Genomic DNA, 27014 nt, shown 5'->3' on the forward strand with positions numbered 1-27014 from the left:
AGGCATACATGGTGATTTATTATGGAATTTAACTGGAGATGTATAATTGTGTTTTTTTTTTCTTTTCCTGTATTTTTTTTTTTTTTTTTTTTTTTTTTTTTAAACAACCCGATAAATCTAATTTGCGCTGTGTTTTGATTCTCCAAACGTGACACCAGCAGGAGGTAAACATTTAAACTGCATTTCTGATGAATACATTTAACTTTGTTTTGTTGGATCAGCACAGTTAATTCATGCAATTGTATTGTTTTTAAAAGTTTTTGTTACTAGCTTATTAAATAAAGTACCTCACACTCCTATCATACAAGTTCATAAGGCACAAGAAAATCATGTCAGTACCTTGGTTACTGTTGTATTTACCCTTACACATCTAGTTGGACTAAACCATGGTAATTAACTAACAGTAACACAAATAGATAAAGCTGGCCTAGCATAATTATATTTGTTTCATTAAGCAAAATTCTTTCTCACTTGATTTAGGTGGGATTTGTTTTCCATATTTCGATTATATGCACCTAATAACTTTTTTGCATATGCACGTTATACTAAAACATGATTTTAATCGGTGGAACTACAAAACCTGATTGTATGTTCAACTTAAGATTTTATAACAGACACCCAGTTTGTGTTTTTTTTTTGAGTGTATGTAAAAATGTTTCAAAATAATTATTCAACCCTGACTTTATTGTTTTATATAAAGCACTTTGAGTTGTATTTTACATGGAATGCCCTACAAATACCCCACCATGCCTTGCCTTTGATTTTTACTGAAATGTTTTGGTCAAGCACTTAGCTTCAGTTAGCTGTAACCATCTGCAGGCATTTAACTGTTTCCATGCTAATGTTAGCTTAAAGAAAATTTACCAATTTATGCTCAGGACAAATTAAGAAACGCTGAAATCCATAAAACACTTTGTTACCGATAAGGGAAAGACTCAGAAATCAGGAAGGAGAGACATATGCTAATAGGCTGCACACCAGCAAAACTGAGATCTCATTTTCATTAAGTCTGTTTTATCTAATAAGCTCCTGTACTTAGTGATGAGACCTGCTTCTGGATTATCAGTTGGTAAATCTCTTTAACACTGATGCTACTAAAATGAATATTCTAATCCACCCTGTTCATCCTTTTTTCAGGTACAATGGTCTCTCTCTTTATCCTTGAGCCATTTTTCTGTAGTAATCTCAAGGCAGACCATTAGTCATGTGAAATACATTTACTCAGTCTTTTAAGATTTTAATTTATTCACTATTTACTGTTTTTGAGCCTGTGCTCATTTTGTTTAGCTGACTGCATTTTCATAAGGGGACGGTGTTTGGTCCAAGCCTCTTTGTATAGAGAGGTACTGGGAGACTAAGATGAGGCTTTCAACATCTAATCCAGTCCAGGACTCCTACAAAATCCCAGTGCTCTGTGATTTCTGTGTTCTCTTTATCTATGGAACCAAAAAGCTTTAAGTTAGTGAGTTTGATCTGATTTAAAACCTTTTTTCAGTCATATGCATTTCACTCCACACTGGACAAAAACTTGCTTGGTTATCATCCCTGTATTTACCCCCCTCTGCCCCTGCCCCATTGCTGACAAATCCATACAACTATGTGGGACACAAAGGCTTGGATTTAGCTGCTGGGCCAACATGAGGGTGGGCCAATTGCGGGGCAAGGCCAGCATGGAAATTTCTGTTGTTTTTGCCATAGCACAGATTTCAGACAAATCAAAACAACTGTTACCAGCACCCCTCCAGACTCCGCTTCCTCCCCTACCGCAACCCACATGACTCGTGACCAGTCATCACTTTTATGCTGGACATGCAGCCGGAGCAGTAGGTGATGTGGAGTAGAGGCTTGCGTGTGCACTGTGGAACCATTGTTGGAAAAAGAGCTGACAGTTTGGATGTGATCTCATGGAGACCATCCAGACACGCCATCTTATGGTGTGTGTGTGTGTGTGTGTGTGTATGTATGTATGTATGTATGTATGTATGTATGTATATATAGATATATCTATATATATATATCTATATATATATATATATATATATATATATATATATATATATATATAGAGAGAGAGAGAGAGAGAGAGAGAGAGAGAGAGAGAGAGAGAGAGAGAGATCTAATTTGAAGGGCTGGGCCACCAACTCTGTATGCGTCGTATGAGGATGATGCGTACTAATCAGACATGCTCTTACTGCTAGACATAGAAATTGAATGATGGGCCAGCACTTGTGACAGTCCTTTTGTGTCATCTGGGGCAATTTAGACTGATTGATTTATATTGACCTGAGAAATTACAATGACTAAGGTACATATAACTCTGTAGATTCAAGATGGAAATACATGCACAAAGAAATGTTTGCAGAAATATCTTTCTGACAGATAAAGACATGCATGCAAATGGTTTTCTCTTATAATTATTAGTCATCTACTAAAAGGAATAAAATAGGGCTATGATTGCTGAAACAGCTGGCTTTCTTTTGCATGACTGCAGCTATTTAAACCCATCAATTAACTGAGAGACCAGGTGATATTCAGTTTTACAGTGCTGTTTATAATTGTTAATCATATATATGATCATTAGTATGTGCATAAATTGGGATAAGCTAATCGCTGTTTAGTAAATTAGTGTACAGTTTGACTATGAAAGCTTTAGTAATTCAAACTAGAAATAAGAGCCCTGAAAAGCACATAAAGTGCTTATTAGAAATCAAGGGGCTTCACCAGAGATTGTGTAGCATTTCTTAATGTAAGTTTCAAGGTTCACAATACAGATTTTGAAAAAGGATAATCCTTTTCAACCACCATTGCAATACAACCATTTTCACACTATGCATACCATATTGCTAAATAAACAAATACTATAGAATAAACTAAGGTTTACTCTTAAAAACTGTTTAATTCCCCTTTAATTGCCCTGAGTGACAGATGGTTCAGTGGCAAAAAATGCTGCCTCACAGCCCTATCATCCCCAACCATCTGATCAATGATGCAGCTTACTTATGTGTTCATCTGCAAATCAAATCCACATTGTAATCTGTCTGGACAGCTTGGGCAGCATTTTGGCCTTGTGGAAAATGGTGGAAGTATAGTTGGAACTGGCGAGGAAGCCCAGCAGCGATAGCTACAATGAAAACTGATTCTCTGGGAAGCAATCAAACTCAATCACTTAGTAAAAGAATGATTAGTCTTCTGGGCTTTGGAGTTTGACAACACTTGCAGGACTTATATAAGCATTACACAATGGAGGTTAAAGGGAGACATTTGACATTCTGATATTATCCCTTCTGAAATTTGCTGATGGCAAGATGACATGAATAAAAACAGTAAAACATTTTTGCCAGCTATTTGAAAATACAAAATATGTATGGTGACACATAAATTTTAATTGTGTACATTATAATTCATGACATGACATATATATATATATGCACAGGTGAAATTAATTTAACTTTAAGACATGTGCGGGGCGCTGTTTTTTATTTTCCTAACCATTGTGCTAAGCTGTTTTTCGTCACACAGATGTGAGAGAGGCGTCTATTCAAACACTTTGCCCGAAAGCAAATATGCATGCAAATCTCCCATGTCTTAAAAATGTAGGCTGTGTAGGTTATTTGGAGAAGGAATCGGTGGTGCTGCACCTTTGACTTCAAATGAATCTAAAGATATCTTCAAGAAATGGACCTCAAACTTGCATGTCACCTTGAAATGACCCTAGGCGCGCAGTCTGGTACGGAGCTGAAGCATATTCACCTGTTCCGTCATCAGAGGAGGAAAAAAAAATCCGTGGAAATGCTGCCTTTGCTGTGTAACCACGGCAACTCCTCTCTCAAACTGAAACATCACCAAAGCCCTTTTCGTTTAAACCAAGAGGGGAGGAATGCGCCTTGAGCTGCTTACCTGGGTTTATTAATAAACTACTCAGTTCACGTGGTCAGCCCAGCCCAGCACAATATTTTGTTGCATTATCAAGGTATTTTCGACTAGGCGATATTTTTTGCATCTCTCTCTCTCTCCCGCTCTCTCTCTCTCTCTCTCCCTCTCTCTCTCGCATCCGAGACCAAAGGGATGCTGCTGCTCCTGCTGCTGTGAGGGAGAGAGGTGAGCGCATTTGGAAGAGCAGCTTCCCTCCCCACCCCACCTCTCTTTCCAAAGCTCCTCCTCTGTCGTCAGTAAACGGTCACATTTTGCTCAATGAGAGCAAGAGAGGGCACCGGAAAGGATTTCCTAATCTCAACGTGCTGCTGTTCCGCGCGGCTGTTTTCTCGCCTCTGTCAAAGGTAAGACATGACACGGTCTGCAGCCTGTCCGCGCGTTATGCGCCGCAACTGGGCAAACTGTGTGTTGGGCTGTTTTTGTGCGGGGATGGCGGTTAGCTCTTTACTTGTGCGATGATACAGCTGAAAGGGCGAATACATTATTGAAGGGCAGACAGAGATGAAAAAAGAGTTGTCAGTAGAACTCGTGTTTCAAACCAGTCTTTCAGCTTTTAAGGCAGCATCACTGAAAAGTCAAGCAGGACGGGACGTGTGCGTTTTCTTTTTATCTGCTTTTACCTGGATAGCAGCGTCACGCCGTTTTCCCACAACTGACCGCAGCCAAGTGATGTCCGTAAACCGCTGGCCTTCTCATTTCTTGTTATTTCCCCAGATAAAACAGCGCATCTCATATTTTTGACCTGGCGGAAACCCTGTTGGTTCCATCAGTAATAATCATCTTGCAGCGTGATAAGTTTTTCTGTCAGCATCTTGTCACTTGATTAACTTGCAAATGCAGACCGCTGGTAATTGGACAGAGTTAATTATTGTCTCCTAAAGCCACAGAATAATCACAATGGTTTATTATAATAGAATTCAAGGTTAAGTCCTAAGATAAATTCTCTTTTCATTTTTGTATCAGAGGTCTAAATGCAGCACAATCTTGACACTAATGACAAGTGTGTGAAAACAACAAATTTGGCTAAGCAATGGTATAAATAAACGAGCATTATAGGCTAATCAGCAACTAAATAACATTTCAATTGTTGTGTATCATTTTTAAATATCATTAAGAGGGGCAGCAGTAGATTGGTTTGAAGCTGAATCTTCTGTGGCAACACTGGTTTAGCAGTTGTTCGTATAAAGGTCGAACTAAGTATTTAGTTCTCTGTCTCCTTTCACATTTCCTCAACCTAAATCAAGGATGGAAAACCCATTTGCAAATCATTTCAATACCTTTTCTAATTTTTGTTTTATTGTTTTGTTGCTTATTTCAGACTGAATTTGCTTCATAATGTAAAATTTTCATTTTTTTCAATGCTATCTAGCAGAGGCTAATATGAAGACATCATTTGGCAAACCAGACCCTGGAAAGCACCTGAAATCTTCTCATCTCATTTGAAGCTGAGGACAACACCATGCATTGTCTCCGGTAAAACCTGCTCCCCACTCTCCCCTCTTCCTGACTATCTTTTGAGAGTGAGGACACCAAGAGCTGCACAGACATGGGTTCAGATCAACCCTGCATGGACTCTACAGAGCAAAGACCTGTATTGGGTCCTGGCCGCAAGCAGGTGGGCCGCCAGTGTCTGAGGAAAAAGCTAAGGCCTGTGCGAATCTTAGGGTTCGTCTTCAGCCTGGTGGCCTTAAGTGCTGTCTCCGTCAGTGCCTTTACCTGGAGCTCAGGGGGTCTCAGTGAACCAGCACTACCCCAAGAGAGTCTCCATCAGTCGGCCCCCCACAGGACCCTACTTTTTACCCAAAACCAGAGGGACCCAAATGTGTCAGCTGACATGCCCATAGCCATGAGATCTACAGCAGATGGCAACCAGAGCCAGGGGGATTACCCGCCAGACATTTTTAGCCTCGAGGAGAGGCGTCAAGGTGCAGTGGTCCTCCACATGTTTGGCATGATATACATGTTCATTGCCTTAGCCATCGTATGTGATGAGTTCTTCGTCCCAGCACTGACGGTGATAACAGAGAAGCTCACCATTTCAGACGACGTGGCTGGTGCAACCTTCATGGCAGCAGGCGGCTCAGCCCCAGAGCTCTTCACCTCCATCATCGGCGTCTTCATCTCACACAGCAATGTAGGCATCGGGACCATCGTAGGCTCGGCCGTATTCAACATCCTCTTTGTCATCGGGATGTGTGCCATCTTCTCCAAGGAGATCCTCAACCTGACATGGTGGCCGCTCTTCCGTGATGTGTCCTTCTATATCCTGGATCTGATCATGCTCATCATCTTCTTTCTGGATAACTTCATCTCCATGTGGGAAAGTATCACGCTCCTCTCTTCCTACGCTGCCTATGTGATCTTCATGAAGTGTAACAGCAAAGTTGAGGGCTTCGTTAAAGATTGTATGCACAAGAACCAAGTTGTGGAAGTAGAGGTGCAGCCCAAGGTGAGTTGAATAGATATTTTTTCATTTAAAAAAATTACAGATGGTGTACAAAAATGTAAAGTTTTAGGGTTTTGGTACCTCATCCCATTTAAGCATTTCATGCTGCTGGTTTCAAAAATTAAAGCAGTTTCTTAGGAGATTCACCCTCTTAACAACATGCATCTTTTCTTTGCTTTATTTTTTTCTCATCAAACTATTGACTATTTGCAAATAAAACCAGTGACACTCAGATCTTCGGCACTCTTGGATCATTCAGCGTTTAACAGCAGCTGCCAAACATACGCTGACTTACATCTCACACCCTCATTAGTTTTAAAATAACAGAAACTCAGTGGGCGTTTAAGTATTGAGTGCTGTCAACAGCTAAACTGACCATTTTACATTAAAATGATTCACTCTACGCTGCTGTGCAGAGCTGGCATTCAGTATTCCACTGTGGGATTAATAAAACAGACTCAAATGTGTAATTCTGGGTTAAGCTCCACAAATTGTGTCCTGGTCTGACAACCAAATCCTTTGGAAAATCTCAGGGGCTGTTTCTTTTTTCTTCCCCCAGTTAAAGATTTTACACATAAATATTTTATTATACATTTGATGAGGTCAGCCACATACAGCAAACTGCCTCAGGTGTGTCCCGTTCTTTTCTCCGTGTTTGCTAAGTGGAAGGTCTTCATGTACAGCCACTCAGTGTGATATTATTCTCCTTTCTCAAAAGCATAAAGAGAAAATTCTCTGTAAGCAGAAATGGTAGGAATCATTCTGTTACTTCACCTGACACTGCCCCCCTCAATGACACTTGAGGGCAAAAGACACTGCAGTGCAATTTGATACCGGTGTAGAGATTATCCGGACGGATTTAGATTTCTTTGTGACATGAGATGGAAATGAAATTTTTGAGAAAGTTGTATTTTAAAGCTGTCATTAAATCGGGATTTATTTTTAAGTACATCAAGGATATTTAAACAGCAGGTTACACAATGTTTGGAAAACGTCTCAAAGAAGCCAATAGCACCATATGCTGCACTGCCTGTCAACCAAAGTCCCCCTGAATTTGAATCGAAACACTTTTTTTTCCTCTATATCTTTATGTTATTTGTGCAATATTATTTTAATTTGGGCATATGTGGAAGAACACAATGAAGGAAAAAAAAGGTACACCGGCTTAGTGCCAGAGAAGACTCAGGTGACCTTGAACTGCAGAGGATTCTGGGTATTTTGGCCAAGGGAAGTGTGCTTGTTTGCCTGTCTCTGCTGAAAAACAACTTTCAATAGAGGGGGAAAAATAGTGCAAGACAGATTAGTCGATTAAACCCCGCCATTATGTCTCATCTTCTGGTTGCTTACAACAGATTTAGCCTCTCTTTTGCACTGTGGATAACAAAGACATGGCTTCACCTCTCAACATTCTCTGTTAAGAAAATGCCAAAAATGAATTATAGATTTTTTTTTTCAGTAGATATGGGTTTTCAGCTAACCTCCTTTATTTAGTAGTCTGGGTCTCCAGGGTTAATGGAAATACAAAGCCAAAAATATTATTAGAATATAATCATCTAAACACCCATTTTAATCAAGCTTTGACACTTTGGGGACAAGTGTATTTCAAGACACACGTGTTACTGTGAGAATTAATTGATATGAGCAGTTGCGTGTGCATGTGTGTGCAAGTTCATACAGTAATGGTAAAGTGTAAAACAACAGGGCAAGACAAAGTCGGGTGAAATTACTCAAAACTTTTTTGCTTTTTCTAAATGACTTTTGAAATCATCCAGTTTGAACTGAGAGTAGCTTCACTGTAGGTTAATCATTTTAGTGCTTTAAATGCACTTACATGTATCCATAGTTTTTAACAGCTCAACTCATGTTTTCATTGCCAGGACAATAGAGTGTAATTTTTTAACTAAACACTTTATTAATACAGCCTTTCCCGAGTTTGTTTTTTTCTCCATGCATTTCGATATTGGTCTGTTCAGGAAAGGGAGGCTGTTGTGGTGGTGCAGATTGCTCGGTTGGTAATTGCGTAATGTGTGTATGCCATAAATACCATAAAAAGGATTTAGATGTAAACATGAACAGCAGTGTGATGTTTTACATTTAGAAATAATTAGTCAGTGTTGTACCCGCTCTGTCTGCAGCCTTTAATCTCATTACATAACTGCTTTTGCTGTTTTATTTATATATATATATATATATATATATATATATATATATATATATATATATATATATATATATATATATATATTTTCCTTTCATGATTTTAACATGGTTTTTAATATATGTTTACTCTGCTCCCTGTCATACAGAAGTAGATAGCTTTGTCTATCTTATTTTCTGGAAAATAATGTCCTGGCAGTGAGTTAAATGGTGAGAACAGAGCTTGCTTTTCCATCACTGGACATATGAGAGGTGTGATGATTTTTTTTTCTCCTTAGCGTCTTTACCTCAGGGCAGGTGTGGAAAAATTATCAATAGCTCACTAATACAACTGTCAGATCACAATTCCCTACAGCAGCTGCTTGGTCTTTTCAAGCTGTTGTTTTATCAGCAGTTCAGGAAAATTATCAAAAGTAATCTTCAGCAATCTCTCAACTATACAACTGCACATCCATACAGTATATAACACTTTGCATTTAAACCAGCTTCCACTTATTGAAAAATTTTAGTAGAGGCGTTTTCTTATAGCAGTTTTAAGACATCACATTGTTTGGGGAGTGACCATGTATGGATTGTTTCACACTCTTTCCATTAAGCTAATCATGGTTGCAGAAATGCAGTTTAGCGCATTCTAATCTATAGCTACCAGTCAATGACTGAATCAGTTGGAAGTAGAAAATGAGCTTGCACTGCTACAAATAGCATCACACCATGCTGAGCTGAATAACGAGTAATGTTTCTAGTTAATGTGAATGTCCAAAAACAGACTTTTGGAAATCCAATCCACTTTATTTATAAAGCACATTTTAAAAACAAAGCTATGTCTCCAAAGTGCTGCACATCAACAATCAACAATATTGATTAATAAATATAAAATAAAAAATATAAAAACAATAACCAGCTTCTCGGTTTAGCTCCAGTAACTTATATTAAAACAATAAAAACAAGCAAAAAGATCAAATAAATAAAAAGACACAGAGAACCACACAACTTACCCAGTGTTAAAAGCCAGAGAATAAAAGACTTAAAGCACTCCACTGTGGGTTCAGAGCGTTCCAGAGACTGGGGCTGACTACAGAGAAAGCCCTGTCCCCTCTCCTGTTAGGCACTACCAGCTGGGACTGGCCCTCTGACCTCAGAGCGCGCTGGAGTGGAAAAGCTATTATTATTTAACTTTATGTTGCACACTTATTTCTCCTTTTCGGCCTAGTTTGTTTTCCGCTAACTAAAGGTGCCACTATGCTCAAATTGTTGTTAGATGCTAATTCGATGTTCTCAATGTTTGGTGCTTGGCAGAAAACACAAAGAGAGGCCAAGCAAGGCTATAATCAGTGCTACTGACAAAAATTAGAATTATTCAAAAAGATAAGCTGAAAGACATTAAAATGTCCTGTAGTGGGAATTAAAGCTTCTCTGTGGGTGTATCACTATAACCACTTTCAGACATGCACTACTTTCCATGAATTGTATAAACTGAACATGTCAACGTCGTGTAGGAATGACGCCCTTGGTGGTTTTCTGTAGCATTCTGCCACAGGGATCTCATGCAGTCAGACATAGTAACATATGAGTATCTTTCAATGCTGCAAAGGTCAGAGTTGCAGCATTCATATTAACGAACAGACACAGAGCAGTAGTAGTAGCAGCTTCTGATCAACTGTTCAGATATTGATCACAAATCAGTCTTCCACAGCATTATATTTAAATGACTAATAGAAACTGTGATTAAAAGTGTTTGAGCTGCAGCTATAGTCTTAACTGATATATTTTCAACTGCTATCATCCACTTCTATGTTATGTTTTCAATGCAAAACAACATGTACTAAGAAAACTGTAAATCTAGTAGGACTTGCAGAGTACTTAGGGGTGTTGCATCATCTCACACATGGCTGTAATGCTGGAGATGGTTTCCTAAGTTGAATTAGATCATGTTTTTGTTGAGTGAACAAAAAATGATGCTGTTTTAGTTTTGTAACTGACTTCAATAAGCTTAACCACACGTGTCTTTGGGGGCCTTTGCATTTCATAGCAGGAGGACAGTTTCTTGATGGATTAGTAATATCCTGGTCACAGTGGAGTATCATCTGTTTAGAGACCCTGCACACTCATGTCTTTAACTAAAACACTGGCAATTCTGCTCCTTTTGATCCCGTAATGCCCCAATAAATACACTTCTTTTATGTTCTTGGTACAAGACTGAATGCCCTTTGTTATTGGCCATGGTGCTCCACAAAGGAGCCGTTTTTTTTATTTTTTTTTATTTTCCCTGGCAGTTTAGGTTTTTGGTTAAGGAAGAGAGCAGCCATTTACTCCAGGAGGGTTTGGGGTGCTTTACATTTAGTAATAGGAAGGCATTTGCTCGGTCAACCAATAATGTGCCTGTTTCTAGACCCCTGCTCACTTATCTCAGGTTTAAGAGATTAAAGATTTTGTGCCTTTGTACCAATTATGCTTCTTTTGTGCCATTGATACTCCACTGTGTGCCCACTGCATGAGCATACTCGGTGGAGTCTGCTGCTTTTGCCCAACAACTACAAGCTAATATGTAGTGTTATGTGCTATAATTTTATGGACTTTTGATATTTCATAGAGATGTCTAGATCAAGGCATATGAAACATTAACACAATAGCAGTGTTGGGTACCGTGACTCCGTTAATTTGGTCAATAACTAATGCGTTACTCTTTAAATAAAGTAACCCGGTTACCGTTACCCTATGGTGCGTTACTCCGTTACTATCTAAACTAATATATTTTGGCCAGCAGCTGTGAGCTCCTTTATGTTTACAGTGTTGATGCAGCACAACATGGGCCGTGTTGCAAAGTCCGCTTGGTTGGCTTATCTCTGCAGTCGCTTGTAAATATCGCCAGTATCAGGTTGTGGGTTTTTGGGCTTGTTTTCTTCAGTGTAGTTTCTTACTTGGGCTTCCTATGCTCCCTTTTTGAAGCCCTTCTGTTCCTCTCACAGCTGTCCATAAAGCAATAACCCTTGGACACGGAACGGGAAACGTAAATGCAACAGTCCTTTTGTTTTAGAAACTAGTGTCTACAACCCTGTTTCCTTGGTTACTTTGGTTTTCTTGTCTAAAAAAAGCAAAAGGAATTGACATAATCCAAAGTTAAATATAGAAATACTGATTAAGGAAGACCTAATCTTTTGCATCTTTAAAATTAGTAAAGTAATTTAAAATTATTTTTTTCCAAGTGACACACAAATGTTTGACTGAATTCAAATGTCCTTCCCTAATATCAAAATAACTAACTTAAAAGCTCATTAAGTCACATGTTGAAATCACATAATCATGTTTCTGTGTTGTTTTTCTTTGGCCCAAACAGATGTTGGAAGGAAGTATTTGCTTTTTTGATCTGGCCTGATTGGTACCCAGTGTGACTGATTACCTAATGAGGTCTTAGCTGCCAGTTAATCTCATAAAAGCAGCTTTTAGCCGGCAAGTTAAGTTTCCTTCCTTGCCCTCCCAACTTGTGACACGTGACCCTTAAAACTGACTGTTTTTTCTCTCACAAATCAAAACACTTCTCAGACATAAACAAATTACTGTTTCCTTTATCATTTTAAATCAATTTGGCTGCCAGAGATGGCACTAAATATAAGTTTAGATGAATCATCAGGGCAAAATAGTGATTTCATTATGACCTCAGAGGATAGGTCTTCTCAAGACTACCAGTATGAAGCTGAAAACATGGTTTGTATTGAGATTTTGGAGGCTATATTTTTCTTGTGTTTGCTTGCTGAGCACTGTTTGTAGCCTGCTGCTATTTTGACACATCTGTCACATTGCCTCCCAGCATTTTTCAAGTGATGACGACAGTGTCACGCATCATTACCGTGTTGGCTACAGATGTACAAAGGTCAAAGATAGCACGACTTTACTGTATTTCCTCTTATTTTACCATCGAAATATTATAAAGTATGAATAAAGTTAGAATAGATTTGAAGCTTCTTTGACTGGCTCAGCTAGTAAGTCTTCTAATTGAAAGCGGGGAGGAGACTTGGGCTAGAGGTTATTTCTCAGGATGTCTGTGACCCAAGTGGATTTAGGATGACACCTGAGAAAGACAAAAAGGAAAAAAAAAAGAATGATATGAGGAGGCATGAGTAAAAGTTGAGATGGGGAATGAAATGGTGGGATGAATGGGATGCGAGAGAGTATAAATGAATGGATGAGGGAGAGGAAGGGGATGGATGGATGAATGGAGGAGGGAATGATGGATTGGGGAGAAAGGTGAGGGTAAATAGGTGAAGGAGGATGGATGAGGACAGGGATCAGGAGGGTGGGGTTGAGAGAATGCAACAAACAGTGCTGCTGAGTGGGTGAAGCAGGTGATTAGAGGAGTAATTGAAGTGTTGCCTTGCTCTCAAAAAAAAAAAGTTAACTTAATTTGTTGAACCTACTTTTAAAGTTAAGTTCCTTAACTTCGGGGCATATACGGTGACGATGAAGGTCTGATCACAAAACAGCTGGTCACTCATTATGTACACCAGAGTTCCAGAGGGGCTCACCTGATGCAAAATGCCACTCCGAATTCTACGCACACATTTGGTGAATCTTTGATGTACAGACTCCAAAGACAACTTGAGGTCACAACAGAAAGTACAGGCTCCTTCTGTAGCCCCACAAGCTTGGACAATCAAGGCAGTGCAAGATGGATGAGGGCTTTTATCTGTTTAAGCCATTTTTCACTGGAGAAGCAACAGATGTGTGTGTGGGACACCATCAGCATTCAGTTGGCGCTGCATGCTGATGGTGTCCCACTGACGTGATAGTTTTCCCAACACACTTCTTTCTGTGTGCAAAAACCAGCCCTGTAAGTCAATGAGTAAGGATTTTTTTCCAGTTGATTTTACCATTTGAAAACCTCTTGAGTATATCTAGCCCAGGATGAGTATGCTTCATTAGCAAAACCAGTGCATGCTTATTCATCCTGTTCATGACATAAGAAAGGCCTTCAAGCGTACCTCTCCACCTACTGTACATCCACAGGTTTAACTCACCAGGCAAGCCCATGCTTATCGTGTTATCTTGCAGGCTCTGTCATTGTTTGGCCGAAAGACTGGCTGGCTGCTTTTGAAAATGTTGCTTCAGACAGATCAGATTAGCTGACACTTTGTGCATGATGGTTTTATGAAGGACGGTGCCTATGTTAGGACAAGCCTATGTCCTGATTACAGTGATGCATTAGAAATCTTGAGTTTCAGAGTAATAATAGTGGCAGTTTTTTAAAGGCTGAGAATGATGAACTGACAACATTAAAAAACAGCTAAAGTGGACGTTTCATTATTTAATTAAGTCTAAATTTTATTAGCGTTACATCATCTTCCTGAGTGTAATAATAATGCAAAACTACAGTTCCAGCAGTATGAAGCCTAAGTGAGATTTTGCTCCCAACCACACTATTAGTTGCCTGCTATTGTCGGTGTTGGATAAGCCAGTGTGCATGGAGGCAGATGTTGGTTCTGCTGAGATAGAAGGTGTGACCTCTGATGCATTACCAGGCTATAAATAGCGTCACAGAGGCAAGATCTTCCATCAGGATGTGCTTCAAAGATCGGTTACAAAGCAGGTTCTGTGCAGTGAGCAGGCTGTTTGTGTTTCCTCCCTGTGGATTTGGCAGCACTGATGTACATGACGATGATGATTTACACCTATTTTCTCTCTATTCATGCTTCAAAACCTGTTACCGCATACTCCTGAGTGGTCTTTTTTTCTTCTTTAAAAAAAAAAAAAAATCCAGTCCAAGTAAATAAGAACACACCCTGCACAGCACAAGATTAATCTTTAGACTTTTATCTTGGTCATGTGTCACACATTCAGGGGATTATCTTCCATTATGATGAAAAATAGGCTAATTTTAGCAAAGTCCAGATGGGCTCTGCCAAGCTCATACCAAATTATTAACTATATCTGTTTTATATGGCCTTTTTGGGTAATATAAGCAGTTGTCAGACCAGTTTCTACTAAATCCTGCTGGAATATTCAGTTTTAATCACAGTAAGAGTATTTATTTGTACAAAATCCTGAACACTAATCCCACTTTTTGTTGTAAACCTTTAAAGTGTTGTCGTACTGTGATTAGACTAAAAATTAATCTCTTTTTACAGTAACCTTCCTGTGGGCCATGTCTTTTTTCTTGAGTTGCACAGTATATTTGTGTGAAAGTGATGAGAGCACTGATGTTTGTGTCTTTTTTAAAAAAGAAGTTGTAGAATTGACCCTGGTTTAAATTGAATTTAAAACATGCACTTTAGAGTGTAGACTCACTTTTGTGTAGATTCAAGGCAAGAGAGAAAAAACTATTCTGCTCTACAGTGGTTTCAGAGGTGGAGTTTGAAATATGAAGGAGCGAAAATTTTTTTTATTCTTATTCTAATTATTTGATTATTTGAGAATACTGCAAAGCACAGCAGCTACCACTGTTCTACTATGAAAAATAAAATAACCACCACCACCACTATAGATAAAGGCCTTAGTTAAACATTGTAGATCGAGAGTTCCTTTGTGGAGATGAAAAAATTTCACAAAAGGACTTACTCTTTTTTTTACTTTTTGGAAGGACACCAGGCCAAATATAAGCAGTTATTGTCTACAAAAGAAATGGCAGCTTGCTTAGAATTTACCAAGAGGTACCTGAATGATTTTCAGGCCATGTGAATAAAAATCCTCTTATCTAATTTAATGAAGACTATACTATTTAATTTTTTCTAGTAAATGTGGAGGAAGCCAGACAGCATTCGCTGTACCCTGCTGTACAATAACAATAAAGCTTTTAATAATTATTCTGTGGTACAGAAAGACTTGTCAGGATAGAAAAGATGGATGTTAATAAAAACAGAACCAAAAATAGCAACGAAAAACCTTTTCAATAAGCCTTATGATTGCAGAAAACTAGGCCTGTTCACACATAATCACAAGATCAAACTTATTTTACTAAAAGTAACTGTTTTGGGTAGAATTTGTTTTAACATGGTTAAAATGATTTCTATTCAGTGGAAAGCACTCGGATAACACATACCTTCACCTCGGCTTTTGCCTTGGTGGAGGAAAAACAGCTGCATGAAACAGAAATGTCCTATTTTCATCAGTATTTCCACATCATTCCTTTCTGTTTGTGCCCACTTCATCTGTTTTGGATTAATGATGCCAAATGTTTATCGTGAAGCGCTTACCCTCTAATATCTGACCGATTGCATTTTTGATGAGTACCTATTGACATCCCAAATCATAGATTTAGCCTTAAAGCCAAATGGTACATTGTCACTGTGGGTGCATATAAGGTTTAAGCTAAATGAAAGAGGAGAGCTGGAGAAAAGGCTGGGTTTTTTTTCTGATTTATTGCAGAAAGAAGAAAGCGAATTTAAAACAAATCATCATCAAAACAAACAGAAAAAGGCATCTGTGGCCTCAAAAAAGTTCTACAAAACCCCTGAATTTTGACTTTCAAAAAGCATGTTTTTGCTTTATCATTGTGAATAACTGATAATAAACTAAAATTATTCTATGAAGGCTGAAAAATAGCAATGTGAAACACTAAAAAAGAAACTAAAAAAATGTCCATTATGAAGATTATTTCAGCTCTTGTGCTAAGCCAACAACAACAGAGCCAGAGTCCAGTGATTCAGAAACAGAAAACCCGAGACTTTGATCTCACCATAACAATGAGTCCAAGTTTTATCATCTGTTCCAGCCGTGGCTCTTTGTACAAGAAGAAGCAGACGGCCAAGCGCTACTGTTGAGCCAATAATTAGTTTCTCTGTTTTGTAGGTTTTACCTTGTTGTTGGACCATTAGACGTGTTAGTAGAGAGATTAAATTGACCGATCAAAACACACAGTGTCAAGTTGTAGACATTTTAAAAGGAGGGCTATTCAGAGTTTCTTCTTTCACTATTTTGCTTCTATTGTCTGCAGTTATTCTGAAAGCTCTCTGGGCAATCGTGTTCTTCCTTGCAAGTGTCCTGCTTTTCTCCAAATTCAGTTTAATCCGACCAATCAGAGTGATCAGATGATATAACAGACAGATGAGTTACCTTCCAATAATCTGCAAAGTCAAGTAAAAGAGTTTAAGTAGAGTAAAAGTTCCAATGAATTATGAACCGTCTTGTTTTGTTCTATGAAGTCTAGAAGTGGTCTGCAGCACAAAGCTAAGGGGGAAAAAAACACAAACTCTGAAAAACTCCAGCAAAGAGACCTGATCTGCTCTGACTGGGATTTCTAAATCTTTGTTTTAACGTTGTAGAAAATAGTGTAGATTGTCATGACAGTATAAATATTCTTGCTTTTTTTCATGCGAACGTGCTTCTTCGAGCACAACAGCAGGGTGCATGTGGTTGATAAGATTGTGTATCAATGTCCAGCAAGAGTATTTATATCTGTTTCCCTCCCTAAACTCCACTGGATGTACCTCTGCCAGCTGCTGCAGAAACTGCTTTGAGCTATTTGGGTTTCAGTGCTCTGATGCCGACATTCATTCCTACAAGGTCCTGTATTATACATATACATACAAAAAAATGAAATAAATAAAAAATACAGCATCGATCCATCTCTGCCTTTGCAGAATACTTCCATCTGATCCAAAACAACGGGAGTCTAAAAACAGAACAGCATAAAATCCTGTGTTGTCAAAATAACTACTTGTGGCAGAAATGGGTAGAAGTATTTCCATTGTTCTTTACATATTAAATATTAAAACTAGTTTTAATTAAATAGTTTTAGGAAAAAGTTGACCGTCTTGGCTGTTCTAGTGTTAAATTCATCTTATGTATACAAAATAAAGATTTAGCACATGCTGGAAAAACAGAAAATCCTGGTAATTCTATTGTTAATTTAATATAGCCTACAGCTACTTTAATTTCAGTCGACTGTTTTAATGCACATGTGCTGCTGATCCTTAATGAAAGTGTATTTAGTACTCAAGGCTGTAAATTAGTACTGTCTCCTTGGTTACTTGACAAAAAAATATATTGAGATATATATATCGTTTATCATGATTCAGGTAAAAAAATATGGAGATATGAAATTCGGTTCATATTGCCCGTCCTAAGTACTGAATACAAGTCCCGGCTCCATTTCTACCAAAGAGACAGTCAGCCCTTTATGTTGCTGATGCTTTGAGAGTCACTTATTACTGTTTCTGCAACTAGCATTGTAAAAAGTTGTAAAACAACTGCACTACAGTGGCCTGAGAGTGTAATAAGGCTAGTTTACTTACCATAGAACTACTATACATACATCAATAATCCAGAATTGAAATGGGAAGCTTTGCTGTTCAGTTTGAATAAAGTTTTGATTGTCTGTATGGATAAGACTTCTGTTTTCAGTTTATTATCACACAACACAAGATTAACAGATTCAACATGACAGTAAGTGTTTTAGGGAAGCAGCAATTTGGGACAATATTTTAGCTGCCAGTAAGGTCTCAGATACTTCTTCTTATGAAAGGTATGCTTACTGGAAATTAGGCAAAACTGTTTTGAAGTTCCTGGCTGTAATAAAATATTACCCCATTACTTTGTCTTGTCACTATTCATAATTACATACAAGTCCTGTAGTGTATTTAGGAAAAATCATTTGGAATGTAAACAGCAGCCACAGACACACAGGCAGTGGAAAACATTATCAACATGCTAAAATAAAAAATTAAACATCTTGTATGTACTGTCCATCCATTCCACACTTACTAGATTTAAGTACTAAGACAATGTCTTAAGTACTAAGACAATGCCTCTCATTCAACCCATTTGTCCCACTGCAAAGGCAAGAGACTCAAGAGGAGGTACAACAGTCTCTCATTTACTTTAGCTGCTTTCTCTTCTCATCCGCTTCACTCTCCTGTGACCAAACATCTTCCGAAGGTAAACAGGATAAAGAACGTGTCCAAGCGTCAGCCTGACTTCCTTTAACTTTCCTGATATCCTTCCTTTTTTCTGAGCCAGATTCTTTACTCATAGTGATGTATTGTCTGACTGCTCTTGCTATTTGGAGGGCATAGAGTGGAGAAGTAGTCTGAGTGTGTGTTGAATTACCTCTTCCAACACTTACCAGTACGTTTCTGTTCTCAGTGTGTGCTTTTGTTAAACAGGAAATGAGAACATTTTCACAAAAACAGAGCAAAGCACAAGCTTGTGTATCTTAAACTCTGAGGTTTCATACTTGGTGTGTAGCTGGTACACCAAGTAAGCTGCAGCTTATAATAGAATAACATGCCTAGGCTTGTTGTCTCCTTAGTGTTTGTGGCTGGTGCAGCACCATGGACAGCACCACCTCTGCCTCACTGGTCCTCAGCATCCTTACTGTGTTGTTGTAGTTACATTTTTTTAAGCCTCAGATACTGTCATTAAAGGTAGGGTAGGCGATCTTGGAAAAACAATTTGAGCAAGATACATTTTGAATATACACAATTCAAATGTCCAAACCCCTTTCTTCAGACGTCCCCCCCAAAGCCACATCTCCAAAGCAGAGAAACATACAATTCTTGTTCCCAAGGGTTCATGAGCGTTGAGAAGCATCAATTTGTAAACACTCTGCTCTTGCTCGGCTCTCCTTCGACTTTTTTATTCTTGGAAGTAGACTTTGTCAAAACAGTTTTCTTTTCCGACTCAATATGGGCACCTTTTCTGCTATAATATTCCTTATTACTGCAAACCAGCTTACAACAAAGCTATGACTTTTATGGCTACTTTCACTGAAAGCCAATTTAAACCATTTCTGTTTAATGTACACATTGTTTGGATTTTGGAGGGATGTCAGCTCTACAATGATTTCAGTAAAGAATAAGGGGATTATTTTCACTCATAAGCCTATTTAAGGTTCCAGATTTAGTGACGCAGGACTCAGTTCAGAGTCAGGTAAAGTAGTTCCTGGACATGTGAAACAAGAGAGTTTTTTTTTTTTCTGGGGAGAGCCTGAAGGTAAAAAAAATTGAGGCTTGCAAGAAACTGAACACCTTATTGATCAAAGGCTATTTTTGAAAGTCGAGTCAAATTAGATAATGTAACTCTACTGTAAAAGCATCATGGAAAGGGCATGGAGATCTCTATCTCATGGAATGGCATGCACAGCCCATCATGATAGAAAATGTGCATATGGTTGGCCAAAGACCATCGGGCCTGACATGCTTAACTCCTTCCTCTGGGGGATTTTTGACCCTCATCATCAGCCACACTAAGCTGCGGCAGCTGAGCATTACATCCACTCTATGAGTTGTGGTAATACCCGTAATTTGTGAAATCTAGGGTGATGATGTATGCGCCATGCAAAGTGCTGGCACATAGATCTCACGGCTGCAGACGGAGCTAACATCACACAGACAACTGCCAGGAATTTCAAACCAACTTTCAAGAGTAAACTCTTAAAATGGAAGTGATTGCAATCAGCTTCTAATGAGCCTGTTAGACAATGCTCTTGAGCTTGGTGAATCCGCTGAAAGCTTCTCTCTGGTTCATACTTGTCGGTTATTGACAAGCGAATGATGCATGAGTCTGCCGTCAACCCAAACCCACCCTTACTCAAATGCACCAAGGTGAACTGAAAGGGCTCTATCAGCATATTACTATCTACTAAATGCCCACTAACCAAGTGGACTGACTGACAAGAAGCTTTGTCTGCATACTTCCCGCTTCACCTCCTCTAAGATAAATGTGCGTCTGTATGCGCACTCTGCCTCATGTAGCACTTGATTTGTTATTGACAAAGCAACAAAGCGAGCCAGAGACAGGATTATGTGGATGAGATGCAATGGAGCAACAGCTGTTGCCTGAAGATTATTGCTTTCCTCACTTATATTACTTAAAAAAAAAATAAGAAAAAAAAAAAAAGAATACAAGTGCCTAAAAACGCACATCAAATGTTTTTAACCAGTTAGCAAAATCCTAAACTGAAGAAGGGAGAAGAAAGTCCAAGAAGAGGTGGAGGTAGAGAGAGATTCAAAAGAAGACATGAACTAAGAAGTATTGCCTTATTTGAGTATATGGAGGGAGTTTCAGTAAACTGCTTGGGTGTTCTGCTACATGTATGCATGCTTTTACTTGTTATGTGTAGTATTTTGACTTAACAGATTTCAGTATTTTACTGGAAGATGAATTTGAAATAATAAAAACTAACTAAACCTACAAAACCCAAGTCAGTAATTATGATTCTGCTAAGAAAAACTCAATGTTTAGCTTAAAGCTGACAAATGTTATTCTTGAATGAAATAGAAGATAGTCTACAAGAAGGGAACTATAAGAAAAATATCAGTATGCCACATTGTTGTACTGGTTGACAATCCTTATTTAGACCCACAACTTACACTGTAGTTTATTTATCCCGCAACCACTGGCTTGCTGATGAGTTTCACAAGAGCACCAAATGTGTCATAATCTGCAGCTTAAAAATAGTCCACAGCAAATCTTTTATTTATTCCTGTTTAAATAACGTGCTAAAAATGCTCAGCTTTTTTAGGCTCGAGATGGCATAAATATAACTGTGTATGAGGTCATTTCGATTACGTATGGCTGGATGGGCTGATGAAATCAGAAAGACAAACAATGTTGTTGGCTTTGATTTTCTTAAAAAGATTTCTCTAAAGCATGTAATAATACCAAATGTCTTGCTCAAAACATGACAAAGCTAGATCTGCTGGCATAAAATTAATAAATACAATAAATTTGAGTAGACTTAACAAAATGTGTGTTCTTTACGCCTGTCCTTTTAAACATTTACTTAATTTACTTTCTCCCTGGTGTCAATTACATTGACTAAAAATGTGCTTTTCCCACAGCCTGCCCCTCTGTACCAGTGTATAAGGATGGAGGGATCCATTGCAGATCAAGGATGCTTAATCATTACATTGATCTGCTATTGTGTTAGGGAGACTTCCTGTACTCAAATGACACTGACAATGATTTTAGAGTCCAGATGAAGTTAATGCAGCTCTGAAGCTGGAGCATAAACACTGCTAGATTCCTCTACGTGTCACAGTTTAGTGACTCTTTTCATGCAGGTGCTTCCACAAAGATCTATGAGTTTGTCCGTGTATAAACTGGCTCAAAGAAAGAGACAAACAAGGAGGCCACGCAATAAATTCACTTAAAATAAATAACACTGATTAAAAGGAAACAATGGCATGTGGAAGCTGGCAGAATAAGGAAACATGAGCAGATAGACCAGATTTTATAGCCCTATATATGTTTTTTTTATTTATTTATTTATCCGTGATCTATTGATTTAATGTTTATAATGCTTGGTGTAAAAGTAGTACTATCCATTGGGGCACTTAAGGCACAATGCCACATCATCAGTAGATGGTAGATTAAACTGGGCTGCTACATTCATTCTGAAAGAGCCTGAAGGTGTTTTAGTCAAGTTATAGAATTAGTTTGAATATCACCAATGACTGGAAAAAGGTAGGACTGCCCTTTGGCCTTAAGCTAGATACATGGACTGAGTTTACTTTGGTTCTGTGCCACATCTCACTGGGATGTAAATTGAGGTCTTTGAGCATCAGGGAGTGACAACAAGACAAATTCAGCAATGGAAAATCCTAAGTTAAGCCTGACAAGAAAAAAAAACAACAAAAAAAACCAAACTAAATCAAAAACAAGCAAGCAGCTAAAAAGATCAGGGGCAGAGACTTCTGCATCTGATGCACGGAGGACATTCTGCTGAATATAAAAGCTGAAAGCCTGACAAAACTTCTGTAGTTTCTTTAAATGTCAAATTTAAAAAAAAAAAACTCTGTTCAGCCTTTTTGTTCATTTGCTGCTTCTGCAGAGCAAAACTAGCTCTTATCTGATAGGAGCAATCGATCACATGCTGTATTTGATCAGGCTTGCTGGAAGCTCTTTTTTCACTCCCTGAATATTCTAAGCTAAGACATTATTTTCACACTCATGAGACAACATGCTATCTGGAGCATAAATCATTTTTGGGACACCTCTGTGGAGTAAGAAAACTTGGTTTCCAATACAAGAAAAGTGCACTGAATATTTAAAGTGCTTGTTACTAATCAAATCGTACTTCGCATGATTACATTTGCTTGCAAAAATGACACAGCATTTTTTTTTTTACACTACTTGTCCCCAAAAAGCAAGAGTCTGATAAAGGGGGGGAGTCGGAGGAAGCAGCGTGGCTTAGTCCTGGTAAGCATCGCCATGTGGGAAATCAGTGTCGTGGCAGCTCCTGTAATTAGTTCTGCTTGTTAGAAAAATGAAGGGGTTACTAATTAGCAAGGGGATGGCTTCTTGACTTGTTGTGCATCTTTTCTTCTCTTTCCTTGAAGATCATTATTATCGAGAGGGGGGAGATGCTGCTCAGTCGTGCTGCTCAACAGTTTAGCTGTAACAAAATGAATCTAGATGGAGAAATCTCAAAGGGTGTTCTGTCATGCTCTGACAGACAGGCTGGCTGCTGTAAGCACGTGCAGGCAACGGCCCGCTGTGCAAGATTTCACTTTTCAAGTTAGTCTGATAAGCCAGGATAAGAAAAGCTTTTACTGATCTCCACATACACACAGTCACATACTGTATGCATTATGTTATGATAATATTTGCCCACTTTTACCTAATTAGATTTAATGTATAGTTTTTTACTGTTGATACCAATTAAGATGCAATACTTTAATGAATATTTTTTAAAAGCTGTACATTTATTTTTCTCTTTTAGGCAGGAATTTAATTGTATCACTAAACGTTTTGAGTGATTTACAGATTTTAGAGGGCATTTTTCACATTTTGGGAATTAGACTTATTCGCAGTCTTAGAATTGAAACATTTTAAACATTATTTAAATAAATAAAAGTGTCAACGAGCAGCCAGTTTGCTGAGTTTAGCATAAAAATGCCAATAGATCAAAACAGCTTACTTGGTTCAGTCTAAATATTGTAAAATTTACAGACTAGCACATAAAATCAATAAACAGTAGAAATTCAGTGGGTGTATTCACATGCCTTGTGGCAATATGATCTTGTGACACTGTAAGATTTGTGTCCTGGTTAACAGAAATATTACTAGAAATGTCCTAATAATAGCTATAGTTTGTACAGTATTCACTGTGTCCAGTTCTCTAATGCACCACCGCTCCATCACACTACTGATGTTGTTTTCACAGAAATTGCTAAATCCATTCCCATCTGGCACAATCTTTTCCACAGTCCTGTCACTTTCCTACTTCTGCTGTACCAAGCTGCAAGTTTAGTTAGCAAGGAAGGTCCATAATTCTCAATCAATGCGATGTAAATAAGGATCAGAAATGTTTTTCCTTTCTCTCAGTTCAGCATCGAGTAGATTCAACCTTTTACTCAACCCTCAATGTACTTGATGCTGAAATCCATAAACAAAATGAATGTTTACTTCCCTAAAGAAAAGGAAAAATGAGAAACCTCCAGAATTCCTTAAGGATGTGTAAATCCAATTAACTGAAGACCAAGTCATTACCATGAATAACAAGAACTTAAAAAGCTCTTAACTGTCTATTCTCATGACAAATGATGACAAAAACTGCCGATGTTACTGATGAATGAACCTCCTGGCTGTTAACTCCATAGGAAAGTCAGTCAGTCCCAGAATTCTAGGCCAAAGATGCATTTAATAATGGCATTATTTTCAGAAGCATGTTTAGATGAACTGGATTTATGTGATGACTTAAAACGTTTAATTAAACGAGTAAATAAATCAACATATTTTATGAGGGAAGTCGACTCTCTTGGAGAAAGTTATTTATGTTAGCCAGCTTTAAGTGATAGGCAGTATTGGGCTGATTATGTTCTGGTGGAAGATTTGAATTTAGAAATGAGAGGTATCAGTTTTTTACCAACCTGGACAAAAAAGCAAAAATAAAATGTTTCCCCAAAATTTAATGAGTAAATACAATCACATATGTGGTAATTTCCCAGTGTTTATAAAAAGCATGACTATACAGTAGTCTGAGCATACTTGTACGTCACAGCTTTGGTCATTACTAGACTCTAATATATCATTTAAGAATACTTGGCTGGTTTATTTTTCTTTCCAAATCACACATTGGAATTGTCATGTACAACTTGATTAATAAAATATTTGATTCAGTGCATCACTAGCGAGAATCCCAGAATTAATCAATTCCCACAGAAGATTTGAGAGTTTAATATAATGATGTGGAAACCTGCAATGGTATTTATATCCCAAATTATTCTCCCAGCTTTCCTTTGCTCCACATTTTGATTTTGGAATTGTATTCCTTGGCCAATTTGCAGAAACCCAAACAAATAAGGGAAATTATGTGAAAATCCTATGGCTCATTGGAAGTATGCAATTTAATGCTGCTTTGTAGTACTGTATATATCTATGTGATATCAGGTAATTAAAGGACCAGCAGGAGCTATTATTAACAGAATCAAACTCCATTTTTGGCGAACCAAAGATTGTAGAAATGTTTGACTCTCCTGTGTATGTTGGCTTGGATCTCAGATCATTAAGAAATGCAAATGAATTTCCTCCAGAAATAGATGTTTCTTTTTATGTGCTTTTATATTTTATATGTGGAGACCTATAATCTGCCACTGATTTTCAAAAGGACCTCCAGCTTTGCTTTCATCATTTCACCAGTGTCCACAGATTGCTCTAAAAAGCTCCCACTTTAAGCTGTGGGCAATTTGAAATGTGATGTCACACTGTTAATCAATAAATCACCATAACACAGTGTTACACGCACACGGCTGCAGAGGAACATTCATCTCCCTCAGCTGATCCGCTTCTAAGAAAGATCCTGACGTGACGTTACGTAAGGGCTAGGCAGCAAAGCTGCTGGGATTACAGAACACAAAAACTCCAGAGAACATGCTAATCTCCCTATGTGATTATTAGTCATAATATTTAACACCGGCTTAATGAGCGACTCGTGGCATAATTTTTTATCTAGCACATTCACCTGCTCTTTCCTAAACCTACCGACTTGTCTTTGAGTGGAATGCTAGAGAGTGAAATGGAATAATTATACCAGAGTGTGCAGGGAATTAACCAGAAGATATCAAATGGGAAGGGGAAAGGAGGTTAGAGTTGAATAGCTCTGTGAAAAATCTCAGGATTAGCTCAAGTTTTGTTGAATTTTAGCATGATTGCATGATTTTTTTTTTTGGGCCCTTTCATTTCTGTTAGTGACCTGTATCTGTGCAGAGGCAAAGCTGAAATATGGTAAATTATGAGCTGTTAAACAGAAACAGTGGGACACAGTTGGTACTGACAATCACAGTGACTGAAGTGGTTTGAGATTTTTTTTTTCCGTAAATGGGAGCTATCTTAAAAGAAAACACTTCCCAAGTTAAGCTGAATTTCATCTAAAAATGTGTTAGTGCTGTCCACTCAACAAAGGAAGCCACAAACTATTTAATTTACCCTTTAATCCAGCAGTCTGTAAGGACAAATGATAAAAGCTTCGACCTCACAAACTGAAGTTAACAACAGTCATTGAAGAATTTAATACTCAATGCAATTTATCGTTACTTAGCATGTAAATAAATCGCTGGTTTGAGGAATTCTGTGCATTTGCTCCACATTTTTAAACACAAGATCAAGCAGGATCAGTTTCTGAATTTCTTTTGGCGTGGGACATCTTATCAGCGCACACCAGTGCCTCCACATTTTACACATTTCTCTCTGAAACCATGTAGGCAGTGAAACAAAGCCTTGATATTCTAAGATCCGAACAAAAGCTTTGTGTTTGTTCCCCTTGCAGTTAGAAACAAACGCCTTGAGCGACTGTTGTTTCACAATCGTTTTTTTTTTTTGGAGATAAAGTGAGTGCACTTCAGTCAGGCAGTTGGTGAAAGGCTTTTGTTTCAAAAATAAGCTGTTACAGTAATGTATGTGCCAAAAAAGGCCTGCTGAGAACGGTGGCAGAAAATCGAGTGATTATTAAAAGACAAGAGTCTCTTTGGCATGATGTAGCACATTCTGTGCTGCAAAGTTGGAACATAAAAACTGGCATGAGACTCGTTTTCTTTTTTGTTGAGAGCTCGAACAGTAAACATGAAGCTACAGCCAGCAGCTGCTTAACTTAACTTGTCAAGTTAATGCTTTAATTATCATGCAGAATGAACAAATATGGTATGACATGTTGATTAGAGACCTTTGAAGGTGCAAATTGGTGGATTTTTTTTTTGGATGTGGGTAGAGACATCAGGCTGTTTGCTGTAGTTTGCTGTCTTTGTACCATATGATGCAAACAGGACGTTGTCCAACTTCACATTATGTCAGTCTTTGAACTTCTCTTAAATTATGTTTATTCATTTACATTGATAGTTTATATAATTCTCCACAATAACAATACCAAAGGGAGCTTTGGGAGGATTTTGTTAATTTATTAAGAAGATAGAAAAGCTGGAAAATATTAATATCCTTGTTAAAGATCTGAGCCAAAGATTGCATCTTGAATAGTTTAACTCTACTGGAAAGCAGGTTATGTTGACATGACCTGGTATTGTAGTGTTAAGAAACAAGCTGCACCTGCTCC

The 27014-nt window shown here is 38.1% G+C and overlaps 1 protein-coding gene across 8 annotated transcripts in view; it reads left to right on the top strand.

Moving 5' to 3' along the window:
* Positions 1-4085: 4085 nt before the first annotated feature.
* Positions 4086-27014, top strand: part of LOC121640616 (sodium/potassium/calcium exchanger 2-like) — a 53630-nt gene continuing 30701 nt past the window's right edge. For 6 of the 8 annotated variants that reach the window (XM_041986400.1, XM_041986406.1, XM_041986407.1 and 3 more), the window contains exons 1-2: positions 4086-4277; positions 5303-6382. In XM_041986400.1, the coding sequence (XP_041842334.1) occupies positions 5480-6382 (903 nt within the window). In that variant the 5' untranslated portion in view covers positions 4086-4277; positions 5303-5479. Of the gene's footprint in view, positions 4278-4714; positions 4737-5302; positions 6383-27014 lie in introns of those variants that run through there. The other 2 variants (XM_041986401.1, XM_041986402.1) reach the window with 2 other exon arrangements.

This window comes from Melanotaenia boesemani, chromosome 5, assembly GCF_017639745.1.
Source record: "Melanotaenia boesemani isolate fMelBoe1 chromosome 5, fMelBoe1.pri, whole genome shotgun sequence".
In the NCBI taxonomy this organism is placed as follows: domain Eukaryota; kingdom Metazoa; phylum Chordata; class Actinopteri; order Atheriniformes; family Melanotaeniidae; genus Melanotaenia; species Melanotaenia boesemani.